The sequence below is a fragment of the Dromiciops gliroides genome, chromosome 4 (assembly GCF_019393635.1).
Source record: "Dromiciops gliroides isolate mDroGli1 chromosome 4, mDroGli1.pri, whole genome shotgun sequence".
Classification (NCBI taxonomy): Eukaryota; Metazoa; Chordata; class Mammalia; order Microbiotheria; family Microbiotheriidae; genus Dromiciops; species Dromiciops gliroides.
This window is the reverse complement of record NC_057864.1, coordinates 80,640,359-80,661,770: the sequence shown is the minus strand read 5'-3', so window position 1 is coordinate 80,661,770 and position 21,412 is coordinate 80,640,359. Positions and strand designations below refer to the sequence as shown.

Below are 21,412 nucleotides of genomic sequence, written 5' to 3'. Positions count from 1 at the left end.
AGCTACTGGGATGAAAATTTTTATTTCAAAGGAACATGATAATATAAGCTTATAGTTATTTGTATTTGAATCATATATGAATTATCTGTAATTAAATAAAACCGATAGGGGACGTTATAAGCAACCCCCATAACAGATTATGTATAGACTCCATTCATGGGAAATCCACTGATATTCTACTTTGAGATAATTCTGATGAGAAGTTATATTGTTCCAAAAGCTGTTTCTCTGGCATATCCACCAATTTCTCTTCTGCTTTCTAACACAAAGTTCAATCCTGCTTTTACCTAACATCTCCAATAGAGAATTAACTCAAGAAAGTAAACAGAACTCTGGATTTAAGAGGAGAAGGAAGCATTTAGGAAGTGCCTATACCACGTGCCAGACACTGTACTCAACACTTTATACAATTATTTTCTCATTATATCCTTAAAACAATCCTGGAAGGTGGATGCTATTATCATTATCCCCATTTTACAGATGAGGAAATGGAGATAGATGTCAGTTAAGTGACTTGTCCAGGGTCACAGAGCCAGTAAGTGTCTGAAGCTAGATCTGATCCCTGGTTTTCTTTACTCCAGGCCCAGTGTTCTATCCACCATGCCACTAGGCTACATAAGACTTGTATGACCTTGATGACATAATCATTCTATTCCTTTGTCTGAAAAATGAAGTGGTTATATTAAGAATTTTCAAAGACCCTTCCAAGCCACAGTTTTAAATCTTATTATTTCTGTTTTATTAAATATTTGATGATAGCTATCAAGTCCCCACCACCACTACCAAGTATCTTTTGACTAAGGAAAACAAATCCAGTATCTTAACTGATCTTGGCATAACATATTATAAAAGAAATGAAAATGAAAAAATATGGTGGATAAATTACTTTCCTTAAACCATGGATGAGATAGCTCTTGTTTTTGATGATATACCAGAGATCAAACTTGTTTTTAAAGCTACAAAGTAAGTTCATTATCACAAAGTATTTACTGCATATAATTTGGTATTTAAAGAGCATAGAGATTGCACTAGAAATTTCCCACTTAAGTTATAATAGCTCATTATAACACTTTGATTTTATACAGCATTTTCCTTACAACTCTATGTGGTGGGTAGTAGAACTATTACCGCCCTTATTTCTTAGATAAAGAAACTGAGACTTAGAGAGACAAAGTGAATGGGTCACAGTCACACAATGGTCAGAGCTGAGATTTAACCCCAGGGTGTTGGTAACTGAGTGTCCAGTGCTCTATCTAGATTGTATAGTGCTTTTTCTTCTATTTTTAGTTTTGAACTAGTCCTTCTATGAAGTAGTTTCATAGCTAATTCATAATAATGAATTTCATTTAATTCTTGCAAAAATCGGAGCAATAATATGATCCTCATATTTAAGATGAAGGAATTGTAGGGTAGCCAAGTGATTTGGCCAAGTAAGGCCAAGCAGGGAGAAGATAGTTCTAGATAGTTCTAGATCATTTTCTGGCTTTTAGCTCCTATCTAAACACATTTTAGAATTTTCTAGCTAATATCATAGCATTTTACACAAGTTAATATAAATAGATCTCATACTTCTATCCATCCTACTGTCTGAAGATCTTTTCTACACTGTTGTCCTGAGTCAAAGAAAGGGCAAAGACAAGAAAACAATAATGGGAAAGTTTATTGTAGAATAAAACATAACCAAGGAAAAATGGTCTAATTACGATAAGAAATCAGCCAATCAGCTCCATAGCAAACATTCATTAAGTACACAACATATATCAGGCACTACACTAGAAGATAGAAAGTTAAGAGAGGATTGGCTCAACTCATTGGACATGCATATTCTCCCATTTATTTTTCTTTAGTAAAATGCACATGGAATGAGGTAAAGAAGGAATGGTTGATAAGAATTTTGTTAAAAGCAAAATTTGAAAGAATTGTTTTATTTGTTTGTTTTTCCTATGGACTTCTTTGCCACTGACACTGTGTGATCATGGGACATCTATTAATCTCTCTGTGCCTCAGTTTCCTCAACTGAGAGAGTTAACCCAGAAGGACATTACATTTTCTCCCAGCTCTACAGTTTGTGATGTTTTGATTCTACAACTAGGCCCAGTGAAATCCATTCCTATCTATCTCATATATTTATGTAGCACATCATTGGTATCAATGGGGAAGAATAATATTTAAAATATTTGGTGCTAGCAAAGGGATTGGTGTGCTCACCTGCCACAGCAGCATCCAGTTCATCATCCTCCATGGACTCCTGAGTAGAGATGCCTCTCAAAGGAGATAGTGGGTAGGAGGTATTAAGGTTCAAACCCAGCATGAAGTTATGTACTTTCCCAGCACGTCCCTCTCGAGTGTTGAATAAGGTAGAATCACTCACCAATGCCATTAGCATTCTCTGAACCCAACTTGCTTGGTTGTTATTTTGATATTCCTTTTCAGCATCTTTATTTTCACTGCCTACATACAAAAATTTATGCACAATCAAGATGAAGATCTTGAAAAGCAACAAAAGCTACCTAAAGTGGTGAAAACTACATATAATAATTTTGGCCAAGTCAATTCAAAAGTTAAACATTAAATGTTATTATGACTTCTGGCTTTCTATTTTCTTGTGATTTGGGGTATAAAGCAAATGACCTTTAAATTGTGTTAATATTTAATTTTTATTTTCTCCTAAAGTGGTCCTGATTTATTTTTTCGTTCAAAACCATAACTGGTGCTTTTTCTCAAAGGAACAAAACCGGGGGTAGGGAGACTTCCTCCCTACAGTGTTTCTCCAAGTCACCATCCTTTGTACCTTATAGTCTTGCCCCATTTTACAGTACATGATGTCACAAGAGTCCCATGATCTTCCCTTCTCCTTTCCTTTTCCTAGCAATACCAGTCCAATTCCTCTCAGTAATCTACTGTCCTCTATGCTAACCCTTTCCCCCAAGTGAATTTGCCTTAGGTGCCTGAATTCCTAATTGTGGTATACATATATATTTCATATTCACAAAGAATAGGTGACTGAGAAAAGGAAATTACAGGGTGGGGGAATACAACTGTAGCTGAAGATTAAAATTTTAATGGAGATAACTTTCATGATTTTTCACTCCTATAGCACCCCTATGATTTGAAAGATGCTAAATGTCATGTAGAAAATTGTTTTCCTCTCCAGATCAGACTTAAAAATTCATCATTCAACTGTTAGGCTAGACAAGATATGGAATATGATCCACAGTAATTTTCCTCAAAGGTTGGGTCCTATTTGTTTAACCATCTTCACTGTCCAACCATCAAAGAAGCTCGTTGTCTTTCCCAATACACTGGATATACACAACACTGAATCATTCTTTATTTTTACTGTCATTGTGAACAATCTTATAGTGTTGTACTTTTAGTTTGGAACTAATCCTCATATGAACTAATTTCATAGCAATTTCACAATGATGAATTTCATTTTATTCTCATACCATTCTAGTTGCTCTCCTTTACATGTTCTCCAATTTCTCTCTAATTTTTTTTTTTTTTAGTGAGGCAATTGGGGTTAAGTGACTTGCCCAGGGTCACACAGCTAGTAAGTGTTAAGTGTCTGAGGCTGGATTTGAACTCAGGTACTCCCGACTCCAAGGCCAGTGCTCTATCCACTGCGCCACCTAGCTGCCCCTCTCTCTAATTTTAAAAAATTTTTTTGCAGGGCAATGAGGGTTAAGTGACTTGCCCAGTGTCATACACCTAGTAAGCGTCAAGTGTCTGAGGCTGGATTTGAACTCAGTTCCTCCTGAATCCAGGGCCAGTGCTTTATTGACTGTGCCACCTAGCTACCCCCTGTTCTCCAATTTCTCAATGGCTTTCATATAATATAGTGCCCATGTTTAAACATAATACTTTAGTTGTCGTCTGATCAGGGCAGAATACAGCAGGATTATTACTTCCCAAGGCCCAGACCACATGCCCTTCTTAACGAAGCCTGGGTTGCAATAGTTACTGGAAATGCATGAAGTTATAGCTCAACTCTATTAAGAAATTATAAATCCCTAAGAAAAAGAAGTAGGGGGATCTTTTAGGTGTTAGAAATCAGACCTTAAGCGATCTTCAATTTTAGTCTTTCTTTGGACTCAATTTTCTTTTGACTTTTATATTACCACAAATGTTTCTTGAGAAGCCAAAGGTGAGTTGAATAAGGTCTAGGCAAAATTTGATGAAACAGAAGCATGTAGTATTTCTCTGAGGGACACTTTAGTACAATCAAAGCATTTGACATTTTTGTCCACTTTCTCAAAACAGAAAGGTCCACTTCCACTACTTCAATGTTCTGTTTATTTATAACTCCAAATTGGAGAAAAAAAAAGTTACAGAAAAAAGGGAAGGATAAGTCATCCATCCCTGTTACTGATGAATCTGTGAAGAGAAAGGTTTCTTACCTTTGGGCTCCTGAGATTCATCATCACTGTCCGAACTATCATTACTCACAATATGTTTTGCTGTGATATTTTCTGTGAAAAGCAAACAAAATAATTATGATTTGTGATGCTATAGGTCCCCAATATTAATCTGACAAATTTAATACATTTTAATTATATCTTTAGTATGAAGGGAAAAATAATCTCAGGAAGGCAACAACTGAATCTGGTTTGTTTGTTTTTGGTGGGGCAATGAGGGTTAAGTGACTTGTCCAAGGTCACACACAACTAGTAACTGTCAAGTGTCTGAGGTCAGATTTGAACTCAGGTCCTCCTGAATCCAGGGTCAGTGCTTTATCTACTGCACCACCTAGCTGCCCACTTGTTTTTTTTTAAATAACTTCCCCCCCAGCCCCCCCCCCCGGGGCAATGAGGGCTAAGTGACTTGCCCAGGGTCACACAGCTAGTAAGTGTCTGAGGCTGGATTTGAACTCAGGTCCTCCTGAATCCAGGGCCAGTGCTTTATCCACTGCACCACCTAACTGCCCCCTGAATCTGTTTAAACATTATATTCTTTGTTGTTGTCGTTGTTTTAATCATGATAATAGGCATGTCCTTATTCAAAGAAGTTTCTCTTATCCCAGGGAAAAATGATAATTTATTTTCATTTTTTTTCTCTGATCCATCCCTTTGGTAATTTAAAAGAAGACAAAATAATTTAAGGTGAATATACGAGAAGTAAAGGAGAAATCTAAAAGGACCTACATGTCATTTTTCTTAAGAAGCTGAAAAAATACTGATGCAGAACATAATTTTATTTTCTAAAATAACTGGTACCACAACAAATTTCAACTATACAAGGCATTCCATCCAAATAGAGTGACAAAAAAGTATCAAATTACAAGAAAGGAAAAGAGAAACTGCCCTGCCTGAGTATGTTTTTCCAAATGGAAAGTCCCTCAATAACAAAACATACAGATGTTCTCATTTTCACTATTGTGGAAAACTTCTACATTTCTCTGACCTTGCCTTTGAAATTTCTTTCCTTGTCATTACTTTTAGTCAAGAGAGCAATATAGTATACTGTACAGAGGGTCAGCTTTGTAGTTATGAAGTGAATTCAAAAACTTTCTTTGACATATACACAGGAAAGTGGGAGATACCTACTGAAATCTCAGGTCTGGACCTACCCACCTCTCCTACCCCCAAATCAATGCTATAGAATGCTGATTTGTTGTTTAAATGTAACTGCATGGATGGAATTTTCAGCATTTGAACCCAATGAGGTTCTAATACACACTTTTTCTATTTCCCCCAGGCCTCTTTGTCTGTATTTGGTCATTTCCAAGTAGGCACCAGGCATGAGCATACATAGCCCTAAGCAACCACCAAATCAATGAATGTGCCTACAGATAGTTGCCAGGATTCCTAGGTAGTTACTTAATGACCCAAAACCAAAAGCCTAAAATGCATTCTAGGATTATCATACAATTGCAAACAGGGGCCACAGAGACTTAAATCTTCTATTTGCAGTTTTAAACTAGTCTTCATAAACAAAAATCACTGTAATGCCACTATAGATAAATATGGAAAATGGACAATATGATTACTAATACCTAATTACAATTATCCATGGAGAAAATAATTATTATTTTATTTTCTTCTCGTGTTATACCATATTAACATGCTTAGGGCATTTTGTTGTTATTGCTTTCTCATTTTCACCCTCTCCTGTGATTTTTATACACATAAGGAACATCCAGATAAGGTAACTATATTTATCCCTACAGGTCACCACCTTTTTCTGGAAATAATAGCTTTGAGAATTTAAGTGACTTGCCTAAGGTAACATAGACAATATGTATCAGAAGCAGGACTTGAACCCACGTTTTCCTAGTTTCAAGTTCAGCTCTCTATTCCCTAGGCTATGTTGTTTCTCCCTCTTGACACTCTAATATAAAAGGCTAATTCCTTGAATATTATCCTTGCTATATGACGCTATTTTCAATGTCTTCCAAGTTGATATCTTTGTCTGAAACACCTATGTTTATCAAGGCTTTGTTGAAGGTTCAACTGTTGGCAGTTCATCTTCACAAACTTGGATTTAGAGTTGGAATGGATATTTAAGGTCAATTAGTCTAATACTCTCATTTTACAGGTGAGGAAACTGACATCCCAAGATACTGTAAAAGTGTCCCAAGATTATATGAGTATTAAATGACCAAGCTATGATTTAATCCCAGTCCTCTGACTGTAGGCCAGTACTCTTTCAAATAAAACAATTTGTTTCTTGTCTGTTTTCTATTAAAGAAGCAGTAAGTTTCAGTTACCCAAACATTGGTACAAAAAAGTTTATATGAATTGTCTTAAGAAACACTTTGAGGGAAAAATACACTAAAAATATTTAGGGCCTTCTGAAATGATAATGAGTAAAAACTAAGCTATTGCTCCAAAATCAACTCTCAGTGACCTCTTTGTTTTAATTTTGGGCAACCCCCTCATCTCATCTGGTTTACCAGATCAGCCCACCTAGAGGCTCTAAACCTGAATGATTTCCTGCAAGTCTGACCCACAGATTTTCAGAAAGATTACAGAGAGCTGCCAAAGTTCTAACCACAAACCAGGATATCTCATAAGAAGAGTATTCTTTTACCTATTTTGTTATAAAAGTCCTACTTTCTTAGTTATACACCACTGTCCCAACCATCTTTCAACATATTATTGCAGGCCCATCCCTTTCCTGAGCCACAGAAAAATAAATTCAGTATTCATCAGGATTGTACAACAGAGATGGTTTAAAAAGAAATATTTCTTTTCAGACAAAATGGTCATGATGTCATTCTCTTTCCCTATGGAGGCTACTGGATGAAAAAAAATGACATAATTTTTTAAACCATAGCAAGTAAAAAAAGGAATCAGATATAACTTAAGAAATTAGTTGTGATCAATTTACCATTGTTCCTTATATCTTCTAGTTTAATTTGAGAGATTATTTTTAAACTACCATCCTAAGACTAATATGTGATATTAGTCGAGCCAGCTAGTTTAGGTGTTTATCACCATAATCATCCATATAGAAGAGAACATGGTATAAGTTGTTGTTCATTCATTTTTCAGTCATGTAAAACTCTTTGTGACCCCATTTGGGGTTTCCTTGGCAAAGATATTGAGGTAGTATTCCATTTCCTTCTTCAGCTCATTTTATCGATGAAGAAACTGAGGCAAATAGGGTTAAGTGACTTGCCCAGGGTCACACAGCTAGTAAGTATCTCAGGTCAGATTTGAACTCAGGAAGATAAGTATTCCTAAGTAGCTCAGTGGATAGAATGCCAAGCCTAAAGTAAAAAGACTCAACTTCTTTTTGTTTAACCTCATTTTCCTCCTCTTTAAAATGATCTGAAGAAGGAAATGGTAAACATTCCAGTAACTTTGCCAATAAAACCCCAAATAGGGTCAGGAAGAGTTAAACACAACTAAAATGACTGAACATCAACTCTCTCATTGCTTCTGCCCTTACCCAACATGTACAGGGGGGGAAACCAAAGTCTCCTTTCTCTATTGGTATTTGACTTTCCCTGTCTTAATCCCAATCTGAGTATTCATAAGTAAATGAACTCATGCCTTCATGGTGCAAGTACTCATGGTAAAGCATTAAAAAAAAAAACTTCAGATTTCAATTTACAAAATTATAAAATAATTTTAATATTACAAAAGAAGAAATTTCCTATGCCACAGATGACAATCTTATCCCTAGAGGAAATGTTAAGGCTTTTAGAAGTTTACATAACTAAAAGGATCATACAGAAGATCTTTTAATAAAAATCAATTCTATATTTTTTTTGTGGGGCAATGAGGGTTAAGTGACTTGCCTAGGGTCACACAGCTAGTAAGTGTCAAGTGTCTGAGGCCGGATTTGAACTCAGGTCCTGAATCCAGGGCTGGTGCTTTATCCACTGTGCATCTGGCAGGTCCCAAAGTGTACCTTCCTTTTTTTTTTTTTTTTGCGGGACAATGGGGGTTAAGTGACTCACCCAGGGTCACACAGCTAGTAAGTGTCAAGTGTCTGAGACCCGGATTGACTTAGGTACTCCTGACTCCCGGGGCCAATGCTTTATCCACTGCACCACCTAGCCGCCCCGAAAATCAATTCTATATTCCGAAAGGGGCTAATAGGCTATTCACCAGGGTATCCTGAGTAATGCTTTTATGACTACTTTCAGACTGATCATAAAAGCTAGCTAATTGGGAAATCATATAATAGCAATGGTGGCATCCATAAGTTTTCCTTAATTTTCTTTGTTTTGGAGCAAAAAATTTTTTTTAAATTAATTTTTGCTCCATTTTATCTATGTCAGTGTATCTTGGAGTGAGATTCGGGCTTCATGAACATTCCAAAAGGATTCTGCTGTTAGGTCAAAGTCCTCATTCACTTTTCTGCTGCTATACCGATGCTCCATTGCTGGTTTGACAACAGCTTTCAACACATTTTTATTTACAGTCAAGGCCATCTGTGTTTTTGCGGGAAAAGCAAAAATTGATGACAGCCAAAAAAAAAGATGCTGGTGGGGTAAAATTCTTCAATGGCAAATAGCTTTTTAAATATTAGACATATATTCTATAATTTCAGTAATGAAAACTATGGGGTCACAAAACTTAAGAATAGAAATTCTTGAAGTCTATTTTTTTAAAATAGACCTATTTCATGTAGCCTATTTATCCAGTTTTAAATCTCCTATGCATAAAGAGCAATAGTGGGACATCTTACAGATACCTAAAATAAGTATAAGGTCTTTTAAGAAGCTCCTAGGTATATAAGGACATCTAAATTTGTTTAATATGAAAATGAAAAGAAAATGAGAAATAAAGAAAAAGATGTAGCACTTGAAATGGTCTTTGGTATATGAAGAAAAATGCAGAAAAAATAGCTATCATTCATATAGGACTTTAAGGCTTACAAAACAATTTACTTGTTAAATTTGGGGGGGAGGTGGGTTAATGTGGGTTTATTGACTTGGCCCAGCATCACAAAGCTAGTGTCAATGTTATGAGGCCACATTTGAACTCAGGTCCTCCTGAATCCGGGGCTGGTGCTCTATCTACTGCACCACCTGTTTAATCATTTTATCTTTCCAGCAACCTTGTAATGTAGTTGCGATTACTTCCATTTTATTTTTTTGTTTGTTTTGGGATTTTTTAATTTATAAAGTTTTTTTTCCCATTACATGTAAAGATAGTTCTCAACTTTTGTTTATACAAGCTTTCCAATTTCAGATTTTTCTCACTCCCTCCCTTCCCTCCCCCCTCCCCTAGACAGCAGGTAATCTGATATAGGTTATATATATATATATATCACACATAATAACATTAAACATATTTCTGCATTAGTCATGTTATAGGAGAAAAATCAGAGAAATGACGAAAAACCTCAAAATAGAAAAACATCAGCACCAAAAACAAACAAATAATATGGTTCATTCAGCATCTACTCACAGTTCTTTTTTTTTTTCCTGGATTTGGAGATCCTCTTCTATCATGAGTTCCCTGGAACTCTTCTGTACCATTGCATTGGTGAGAAGAATATAGTCCATCACAGTAGATCAACACTCAATGTTGATGATACTGTGATGGACTATATTCTTCTCACCAATGCAATGGTACAGAAGATTACTTCCATTTAAAGATAAGAAAACAGACTGAGAGAGAGTTAGAGAAATTTGCCAATAAAACCAAGGTTTTATTGAGTTTCAAGTTCAAGTACTGGACTTGCACTCAGTTCTTCTAAAGCCCAAATGAAATATCCTATCCACTATAATCACCTAGCTTAGAAGCTTAAAATAAGAGTTAAAAAAACTGAAACTTATTCACAGAGCTCATTAATTATTATGAGTTTTAGCATTTATAATGTAATAGATTCCGCTACAAGCAAATCCATTTGAATGTGTAAATAAAGATGTAGACTAATTTCTACCTAATCTAACCTAATCACTGAGAATTTAGTGATAGGCATTAATGGTAGAGTGGAAAGAGGTATTTGGATTCAAAGAGCCTAAGTTTAAATTCTCTTTGTTGTTGTTGTTGTTGTGTTCTTTTTTTTTAGTGAGGCAATTGGGGTTAAGTGACTTGCCAAAGATCACACAGCTAGTAAGTGTTAAGTGTCTGAGGCTGGATTTGAACCCAGGTATTCCTGACTCCAGGGCCAGTGCTCTATCCACTGCACCACCTAGCTGCCCCCTAAGTTTAAATTCTGTATCTGATGCTCACTATCTTGGTGCATCTTGACAAGTCACTTAAACTAGGGCTTCTCAAATTTTTTCCACTCATGACCCCTTTTTGCCCAAGAAATTTTTATGTGACCTGGGTATGTATTTCTATAAAATAGGTCTACATAACCTTTTAGTGTTGTCAAATTTTTTGTGAACCCTTACATTGTTACATGCTCCCATATGGGGTTGCAACTCACAGTTTAAGAAGCTAGGACTTAAATTTCCTGGGTCTCAGTTGCCTCATCTAGGCCTCTGAGGTCCCCTATTGATCTATAATCTTAGGAAATAAAACAAATACCATTTGAGTTTTCAATTTCTGTTATTTGTCTTCATAAAACATATATGTATGGTGCATAAAATGTGTGTATGTATGTACTTTCTTTCTTTTCAAATTACCTAATTCTTCTTCCATGGTGGATCCTTTATTTTGGGAACCAGAAACTCCCAGAACTCTGTTGAATAGTATAGAAAATGCACTACCCCAAACACCTAAAAAAGAGAAACAAAATAAAAATTAACTGAGGAAAAGCCAAATCTAAGGGAACCAGATAATCCTGAATTACCAGGCTCTGATTACATACCCATTAAGAAGTGTAGGGGATTTTCTTCATATTTTTTTACAACTGTGCCCATAAAAAACTTGCTTCCAAACAAATCAGGAGCCATAAATGTACCATACTTAGCCATTCCAATCTCATATGGGCTAAATTCTACCCAATCTGAAAGTAACAAAAAAAAAATAATTAAGTTAATTACTAAACAAGGATACACATAGATCATCTCTGTAATTTTACTGTTGTTAGTCTTTTTCTAAGACCATCTCTATAATCCAAAATATGAACCTTTTTAATATTAAAGAATTTTTTAGAAAGCTCATAAAGTTCAGAAATACTATTATAATCACAAGCCTCAATTCTAAACAGTTCGCCTTCAAAAGGCAAGTGATTCTAAGTAAGACAATGTAGTAGTTAAGATCACATTGGAGATGACAGAAATATATTTTTCTTCAAAACAGACTTGTTTTCAAATGTCATCCTAACTGTAGAAAAAACATAGGTTTTTAATCATCAATTAATTTAATTAGTTCTTGTTAAGATGAGCTTCTAACACCAAGAGTACAATATAAAGCCTTTGCATCATGTTTCTGATATTTTATACTTATCTTTTGTACTAAAACTTACATATTATCTATCATCTCCAAATTGATAATACAATAAAATCTATTACCAAAGTCTAGAATCATGAATTTAAAGCTAGAAGGAATCTTAAATGTGATCTACCCCAACTCTGTCATTTTATAGTCAATCAATCAACAAGCATTTATTAAGCCCCAACAATGTGTCAGGCACCATGGTCAGTAATAGAAATACAAAGACAAAAATGAAATGGTGCCTGACCTCAAGAAGCTTACATTCTATTTTGGGGGAAAATATGCATGTGTCTGTGTGTTTGTGTGTATGTATGTGTGTGTGCATGTATATGTATGTATATATACACACATATACATACATATATACATATGTATGTATGTAAACTGCATGACAGCTCAGCAATGGAGCATTTATAAAAATATCATATAATGACTCTATTAATATCCACTCATAAACTATCCACTACATTTCCATACAATATCCTGAGAGACTTCCTTGACTTCACTTGGCATTAAATAAATGCCAATTTAGCACAGGGGCTCTGACTATAGGAAGTGTTTTATCCTTATCAGAGACCCAAATCCAAGAAGGGAAGGGCCATGTCTCATTTCAACTTTTTACCTATCTTAGTCCTTAGAAGAGTGTTCTGTACACAGAAGGCACTTAAATATTTTTGGATGAATGAAGGAATGAGAAAATTGCTCCTCATCTATACATTGATTTGCCACTTGTATGGATACTTCTCACAAACTTTGCCCTTCTAACAGCTGAGTAACTGGAACGATTAATTCAGGGCCATACCACAATTTATCTCTTACAAATGGTGATTTGGTTAAAAATATAAGGTCCAAAATGACAGTCTAGAAAGGTTGACAACATGTCTTGCATTGTTTACCTTTAAGATTTTGAAGAGTCTTGGAGGGATGATGAATATTTTCCCTATTTTTTTTTTTCATACAAAGACAGGTGGTTTGTAGGTTGAGTTGCCTTGTGACCTGGCCATTTTTAAACATTCTCAAGTAGAAATTTTAAACATCAAGAAGGGAAATTTTATGGGAATCTCAGAAATTTCCAAAAAGCCTATCTATTCAATTAACAGGGACAGCTAGGTGGGTCAGTAGATAGAACTCCAGGCCAAGAGTCAGAAAGACCTAAGTTCAAATCTGTCCTTAGACATTTACTAACTGTGAGATCCTTGGCAAATCACTTCACCCTCTTTCCCTCACTTTCCTCATCTGTAAAATCATCCGGAGAAGGAAATGGCTAACCACTCCAATATCTTTGCCAAGAAAATCCCAAAAAACATAAAGAGTTAAAAAAAAAGACATAAAGAGTTAAACATCACTGAAATTACTGAACAATAACAAAAATTCAACTAATACCATTTATATTAGGTTAGCATTTATCTGCTTTAGTTTTTTATACTTTGTCTTCCCAAGGAGACTGTAAGCTCCTAGAGAGGAGGGACCATGAAATATACACATGTACACATATATGTGTGTACTTGTATGTATACATGCATGTATATATGTTTATGTCTGTATACACACATATATGTATGCATGCGTATGTATATGTATATTTCATATCTAGATGGGCCAAACCCAGTGCTATTCATATATTCATTCAATAAATGTTTTTAAAAAGAATTAACAAATGTGTGAACCAAATCTCACTTGTATTTCATTTTACCTCAATTCTTTCCAAAAGATGGCACTACAGCACGTTTATTTTATCAGTAAAATTATGTCTTTTAAAAGTAACAGGTACATTAAAAAATAAATAAAAAGGCTCAGTGAAAGCATTCCTGAAAGTTAAGTGTATTTCATTAGTAATGATTATTTGGTGCGGGGTGTAACCAATACCAGTCACCAAGGTCAGTTATACTAAGAATAGAATGAACAGCTAAGCCCTGGGCATAAAAAGGGTTGTCAGCTTAGCAGCCTATGAAACCCGCCCCAGCCACACTAAAAGAATGTTAGCGGATACAGTGAAGTGGCCTACAAGAATCAACATGATGGAGTAGCTTGTACTTCATCGTAATTTAATGAGCAAGATAGTTGATGTATTCTGTTTAAGAGACACCACAAGCCAAGAGGCTACGTTTTTTCCGGTGTTTATATTTAAAGAATCAGAATAGGAAAAAATAGTAGGGTCTCTAGTATTCTTTAACATAGTGAAATAATTCCTAAGAGATGAAATCATTTAAGTTATTTACAATATGTTCTATGAAATTATTACTCTTTATAATGGGGATGTGTAAGGGTCCATGAGATCAAGGACCAAATTTTCACATTGGCTTTCACAGTGCCTGATGAAATGCTTTGTCCAGAGGAAGTGTTTAATCAATTGCTGATTGATAAATGTATACGTTTTATTATTTCTCCAATCTGGCACTTTTTATGTTACTGACTAGAACTGAACTCTCATTAGTTAGTCATTTCCCAGAATTATAACACAGGGCAGAAGGGACCCATGTGAGACTATCTAAAGAAGTCCAACCTTTTCCCTCCAAGTAACTCCACTAGAAAACCATTGCCAGAAAGATTTTGAAAAGGTTCCTGTTTTGAAAAAACCAGTAAGATTCAATGAACTTCACTGAGTAGGAAATTCAATTCTTATGTTTAAACAATATTGCATGCTGATGTCTTCACGCTCATTTATTCATAACTAAAGGGGAACTTTGAACTCATTTATCTCAACCACTTCGTTTTAGCAATGAAGAAACTGAGGAACAGTGCAATCAAGTGATTCCCAATCCAACACTTTTTTTCTACTCTCTTCCACCATCTTCCTTTAATTATCCCTAGCACTTCCCTTTACTCCTTATGTGCTCCTGAGCTCCTCTTTAAATAAAGGGTCAGAACTAATTATGGCACTCCATAAAGGGCTAACTCAAGGTTGAGTATCATGACAGACATATATCTTAGCTTCTTGACATTTATGATGCTTTTCAAGTATCAGCTTAATTCAATGCAATATGCAAACAAGGCTGCTAGACTAGGAATTCAAAGAAAAAATTAAAATCAATTCTGACCTTAAAGAAGGCATTCTAGAGGTGGAGCCTAGATGGCTGAGGAAAGGCAGAGAAAACCCCTACAAATAACTTTAAACAATGCCATAAGACAATTCCTGGAACGGCAGAACCAACAAAAAGACACTGTGAAATTATTTTCCAGCCAAAGACAAATTAGTAGTTTGGCAAGAAAGGTCTGTTGTACCAGGGTGAGAGCACAATCCAGTGCAGGCAAAACCAGCCCAGGCCAGGCCCCACAAACCAGGAGCAGGCCTTGGGAGCCACTGAATCAACAACAGCAGCTACTGCTTCTGGAACACACAATCCACAGACAGTAAGGGAATTGAACAAGTGGTCGTAAGGAGATTACAGGTTTCTCTTTGCTGGCACTGGGGGTAGGACTCTGTTGCTTTGCCTATACTCAAATCCAGCTCTCAGCCCCAGGTAGTAGTCATAGAATGAGGAGCCGCAGTAGCACACTAAAACTTGGGACCAGAGTGGAGCAGGGACCTTCATCACATTTCCAGGACAGGAAAGAGGGCTTGTGGTCTCTCACAGACCAAAGCACAGGCCAGAAGAGTAATAAGTATGTGTCTCCTTAGATCATACCACCTTGGAAGAAATGAAAACTTACAGGTCCCTAGAAGTATCTTTGAAAACAGCTGCACAAAATCCCTGAAGCTTGAGATGGAGTGCCCTCCACCCTGGTAGCAGAGCCCTACTTTAACAAAGAGTTAAAAGGCAAGAACTAGGTAGGAAAAATGAGCAAACAACAGAAAAAAACTCTGACCATAGACAGTTACTATGGCAACAAGGAAGCTCAAAAGACAAACTCAGAAGAAGATAAAAAGTCAAAGCTCCTATATCCAAAGCCTCCAAGAAAAATATAAATTGGTCTCAGGCTGCGGAAAAGCTCAAAAAGGATTTTGAAAAATCAAGTAAGAGAGACAGAGGAAAAATTGGGAAGAGAAATGAGAATGATGCATGAAAATCATGAAAAAAAAGAGTCAACAACTTGGTAAAAGAGACACAAAAAAAAAAAACTGAAGAAAAGAACACCTTAAAAACAGACTAGGCTGGGGCAGCTATGTGGCGCAGTGGATAGAGCACTGGCCCTGGCGTCAGGAGGAGTACCTGGGTTCAAATCCTGCCTCAGACACTTAACACTTACTAGCTGTGTGACCTTGGGCAACTCACTTAACCCCAATTGTCTCACTAAAAAAAAAAAAAAAAAACAGACCAGGCCAAATGATAAAAGAGGTACAAAATAACAATGAGGAGAAGAATGTCTTGAAAAGCAGAACTGACCAAATAGAAAAAGAGGCACAAAAATTCACTGAAGGAGAAAACTCCTTAAAAAATAGAATTGGCAAGTGGAAAAGGAGGTACATGACATCACTAAGAACTCAGATCTTTTTCCTTCCTTCTTTGTATCTACCTACCATTTTTCTATCCTATATTTTTATAGGGTTATATATATAGGTTGGTTAGGGCGCTATATGAAAAGATTCCTTGGGTCTGGATTCTGGATCCTGCCCCCTTGTGTTCACTAGTAGAGTATACCATGACAAGTCATTAATTCTCTTCGAGCCTCAGTTTCTTATATTGTAAAATGGGGATAATAACATCTATAATAGTCAACTTGGCACAAGGTTGTTGGTGAAACTGTGCTCGTGGTTGTAAGCATATACCTTTACTAAAGGGCCTTTTAAATTCAATCAATTAAAAGTCTGGTACCTTGTTCTCACTCCCCAATAGGGATTCTCAATTCTACTACATAGACACGAAATAAAACAAATGGTCTTCAGAAAGTTGTCTCAAACACTTAAGCAAAGGTAAACCTGGGAGAATCAATGATCACTGGACATTTAGTTCCTATCCTGGGATTTTTCAAAAGGACCATATTTGGACCAGAAGTCACCTTAGAGACCACTGAGTCCAATCCATTTATTTTATACTCAAAGAACTGAAGTCCAAAGAGATTAGGACCTTGAGACTTGCTCCGGGTCACACAGTTAATAAGTATCAGAAGCAGGATTTGAATTTAAGGTCTTCCTGACTCCAATTTCAAGATTCTATCCACTACATCCATACTGCCTAAGGGTACTCTCGGGGCCAGTTCTAACCAGCTTTAGAGTTTTTGGTTGTTAAAGTTTCGGTGTGAACATTGTACACCTCAGAAATCTACGATCACTACACATTGGGACTTGTTTTGTTAACTGTATGAATTTAGACTTAAGAAAGTGTTATAATGCAGAGTAAGCTTAAAAGTGTGTGTATGTATTCCTACCTTGTTGTGTGGTGTTGGGTTTTTTTTTTTCCAGAGAGCCTGAATGTTAAAATTTATCAGTGTATCCCTATATCGCTTAAATCATTGCTTGAGCTCAGCAGGAGAACTTCACAAGGGTCAGGGAATGAATTCATCACCAGACTGGAGGCTAATAATAATAATAAAATAACTGGCATATTTTAAATAGCACTTGATTATTTTTTTTGCCAGGGCAATGGAGGGTTAAGTGACTTGCCCAGGATCACACAGCTAGTTAAGTGTTTAAGTGTCTGAGACCAGATTTGAATTCAGGTACTTCTGAATTCAGGGCCAGTACTTTATCCACTGTGCCACCTAGCTGCCCCCTATATACCACTTTAGAAGAGCTATGTGACACAGTGGATAGAGTGCCAAGCCCAGAGTCAGAAAGACTCATCTTCCTGAGTTTAAATCTGGCTCAGACAGTTACAAGCTGTGCAACCTTGGACAAATCACTTAACCCTGTTTGCCTCTGTTTCCTCATCTGTAAAATGAGCTGGAGAAGAAAATGGCAAACTGCTCTAGTGTCTTTGCCAAGAAAATCCCATGGAAAAAGTCCATGGGGTCATGTAGAATCACACACAACTAAACAACAACAAATATAGTCTTTTACAGATTATATTATGACCTCTTAAAAAAAAAGTTAAGACACATGCAAAAAAAACCCCCTAGAAAATATAGAAAGTTTAAAGTTCTTACCTGCAAACATCAACTCTGAAACATCAGGTTTCACATGGAGACAGGTAAAGAGGGGCAAAGGACATTGTGCTTTATTTACTTTTTCTTTCAAACTACTTAGAGTGCAGCTCATTCTCTGCTCAAAGAAAAATAAGAGACAATGGTAGGTTAAATATAATAGTTGTCACTGATCTAGCACTGTAAGTTTTGCAAGATGTTTTTGCGAATCTCATTTGATTTTTCCATCCCATTTTACAGAAGAGGAAAGAGATTTAGAGACATTAGTGACGTGCTCAAAATTAGAATCAATAGAAATATCTGAGGTGGAATTTAAAACTAGGTTTCCCTGACTCCAAGTCCAACACTCTAGCACTAACTCGTGCTAGCTCTTTAACACGCCATTAGCAGCAATGAGAAATGTTTTTAAATTGTTTTGAACTTGCATAATAAAAAGTATGTTCATTACTTTTTTAGAAATCTATGTAAACAAAATGAAAGACAGACTGTGTGAAGTAATTATCTGCATTCTAAAAACAATCAACTCTAGGAAGTTATGTCTTTCACTGAATTGCCAATTATGGGGTCAGGAAGGAACTTTCCCCTCAGGACACCTTGGCACTGAAGGATCCTTCTCTGTTTCCTCTGTTTCATCTTCGGATGGAATGCTGAGCTGCGGTCATCATTCAGGTGGGCGTGCTCAATGTGGTCCATTTCCTGAACACTAAGGGCAAAAAATCCCCTGGAGATCTTGGATTCCTCCTGTGTGTGTGTGTGTGTGTGTGTGTGTGTGTGTGTGTGTGTGTGTTTGTGTGTGTGTGTTGGCTTCTACCCCCTCCCTCTTCTAAGAAAATTCTATATACTGGGGCTGAACAAGTGAGAAGGAAAAGTAGCTAAGTTGTCAAGGAACATTTTTCCAAACCATGAAGTCAGGTAGAAAAGATCTACTTTCTACAAATCAAACTACTAATCACTAATCGCTGTTTACACTGAAACAAAGCCTCAAGGCCAAGTTAGTCTAACATCACATAGATAAATTTGTTCACTCCCAGTAAGCACTACAAGTTCATGACAATACTGGCTGTGATTTTCTCTGCAGAACTGAGGTAATCATTTTGAGCCCAAGAGTATCTGGAGGGAATGCCCACACTAATGAAACCGCAGACCCTGTGATTATGGAAGTATTAAAATGATTTTAGCATAATCATTCCTAAAGCCAAATGGGAAGAGTGATGGAGTTGAAGTCAGGAGAAAACTGGGTTTGAATCCCATCTCAGATGCTAACTTTTTGGATATAAGCAAGTAATTTAATTTGTACCTCAGTTTCCCTATATCTAAAATGAGGATAGTAGTAACTGTGGTGCCAACCCCCCCCCCACCGAGATATTGTGAGTTTCAAATGAAATGAGTACTGAAGACCTTTGCAAAGCAAAACACTTCAAGCCCTATATAAAGTCAGATATTACCTGTTGCTATTGTTAGCATTAATATTGATGATTCTAAGGATATTTCCTACCCTTCTCACATTACTTTTTAAGTAGTTTATGTATTTCTCCATAAAATGGAGGAGGAAAACAAAAGAAAGTCATAAAAAATGCATTTAACATAGAGAATACTCCTATCTTACATCTAATTACTAATATGATCAGAATGATTGAAATTACCTGCTAAAAAACAAAGATATAAAAAATGTGTTTATAAATATGCATGCACCAAACACAAAAAGCCTTTCAATTAGTCATCTACTTCAGTTCATTAAGAGATAGAAAGACTGGCACATTGAGGTAACCACCTTACTACCAGACATTTACTTATGCATTTAGACTTCATAAAAGTTTTCATCCCTTAACAAAGTGATGAATAATACTCAGGTTATCTACCATTGTGAGATTTAAGAGATTAAAAAAAAACCTTTTATATGATCCAATAAAAGATACCCATTTCTATTTTAAAAAAAACTAGAAATGTTAGTGCTGCTTACATTGTGGATTAGGGTTTCTCCAATCAACATCCCAAAGATGTCAGTAAAAGTGACTGGCTGTCCAGAGCTTTTCTTCTTCCATAAGGACTCTATGTAGCGTTTGACTTTCTGGGGTGTAGCAGCAAAAGGGGATTGTGGCTGACACTGACCATTAGCTCTTCATTAATTTCCTTTGGTCCCTTCTCTGGAAAATCAGGATGAGAATATAGAGATGACATGTACCTATAAGAATAAAGAAAACAGTTAACAGAAATTAAGGCTCACAGGACAGCTGTCTCAAAAAGAAAATCATCTTCAAAGAAAGTTATTTCTGTTAGTGAATCTATGAGGATTGTTCTACAATCTAAACATGTGCACAGGAGACATCTTATTGGAAAAGAGCTTTTTATACTCATGATTTTTATATATAAACAAAAAATAGAGTGAAATGTTAGGTTTGCTCTACTTCTCAATCAATTGTGCAGCTATGAAGATAACTCCTAGTCTATAAAAATCATCCACAAAAGTCTACTTAGTTTCAGCTCATATGTTCATCAAGGATACCTGCAACATACAACTAGACCATTCTCATAATTATTTCATAGAGATAAGAAAGGCACCTCAAGTTGAACCTGCTGTAATTATACATGCTATCTTCCAACCCATATATCCTTCTTTCTGAAATGGTATTGATTTTATCCTATGTTCTAACTAGTTACTGCATACACACAGCTGATTCTGAAAACCGTCTTATCAGTAACCAGTCATTTCCTCTCTATTATGTTATGATCCATTTCATTTTTATGTGAATTTTTTTTTGGTGATGACCATGTCTGAGCCCTCTTAATTTCTTTTTGAAAATGTTCATGATATATTGGCATATATAACTTCTGAGTAAGAGAAAAAATTTCCTTACTATATACATGCATGTACATATATGCATTTATATGAAATATTAATAGCTAATAAACATAGAGTAGTAAAAATTATGTCGATAGTAATGACTAACAATTACTATATCACTTTAAGATTTACAAAGTACATTACATAATTTGATATCCCAATGTTGTGGGGATAAGTGCTCTTAACTCTATTTACAGATGAAGAAACTAAGGCTGAAAGGTTACATGATGTATCCACAGTCACACTGTTGCATAACTGTCTGTGGCAAGATTTAAAGGCAGGTCTTTCTAATCACAAGTTCAATATTCTATCCACCACACCATCTAAATACACTCACCCATAAATCTCTACACAGCTATTTCATAGCTAGAGGGAACTCCCAGTCAAAAAACCTCCCGTAACAATATAGGATTACAATTGGTCTACAATTTATGGTCTTAGAGATTTGCCTAAGAGTACAGAAATATAACATGATTTGGGGGGGGGTGGTTATGCAGCTAGAATGGGTCAGAATTGGGATTTGAATCAAGATCTTCTTGACTCCCAAGGTCAACTCTCTTCCCCTCTTCACTATTCTATGCTACCTCTTAACCATTTTTCTTTACAGATTATTTTCCCCATCTACCCCCAGGGACCATCTTCACACTTAAGTCAGCTAATATCAAATTAAAATGTATGCATTTTTATTTGGGAACATATTATTTCATATGATTTCTCTATCTCTTGGTCCCCTTCACATCAAATAAGTTGCAAATAT

The 21,412-nt window shown here is 36.0% G+C and overlaps 1 protein-coding gene across 1 annotated transcript in view; it reads right to left on the bottom strand.

Moving 5' to 3' along the window:
- The window catches only part of PLA2G4A (phospholipase A2 group IVA), a 169,588-nt gene that overhangs the window by 21,863 nt on the left and 126,313 nt on the right, over positions 1-21,412 (bottom strand). Inside the window, 7 exon segments of the mRNA XM_043999866.1 lie at positions 2,209-2,451; positions 4,401-4,472; positions 11,039-11,131; positions 11,224-11,361; positions 17,817-17,931; positions 19,774-19,892; positions 19,895-19,995. Of these exon segments, the coding sequence (XP_043855801.1) occupies positions 2,209-2,451; positions 4,401-4,472; positions 11,039-11,131; positions 11,224-11,361; positions 17,817-17,931; positions 19,774-19,892; positions 19,895-19,995 (881 nt within the window).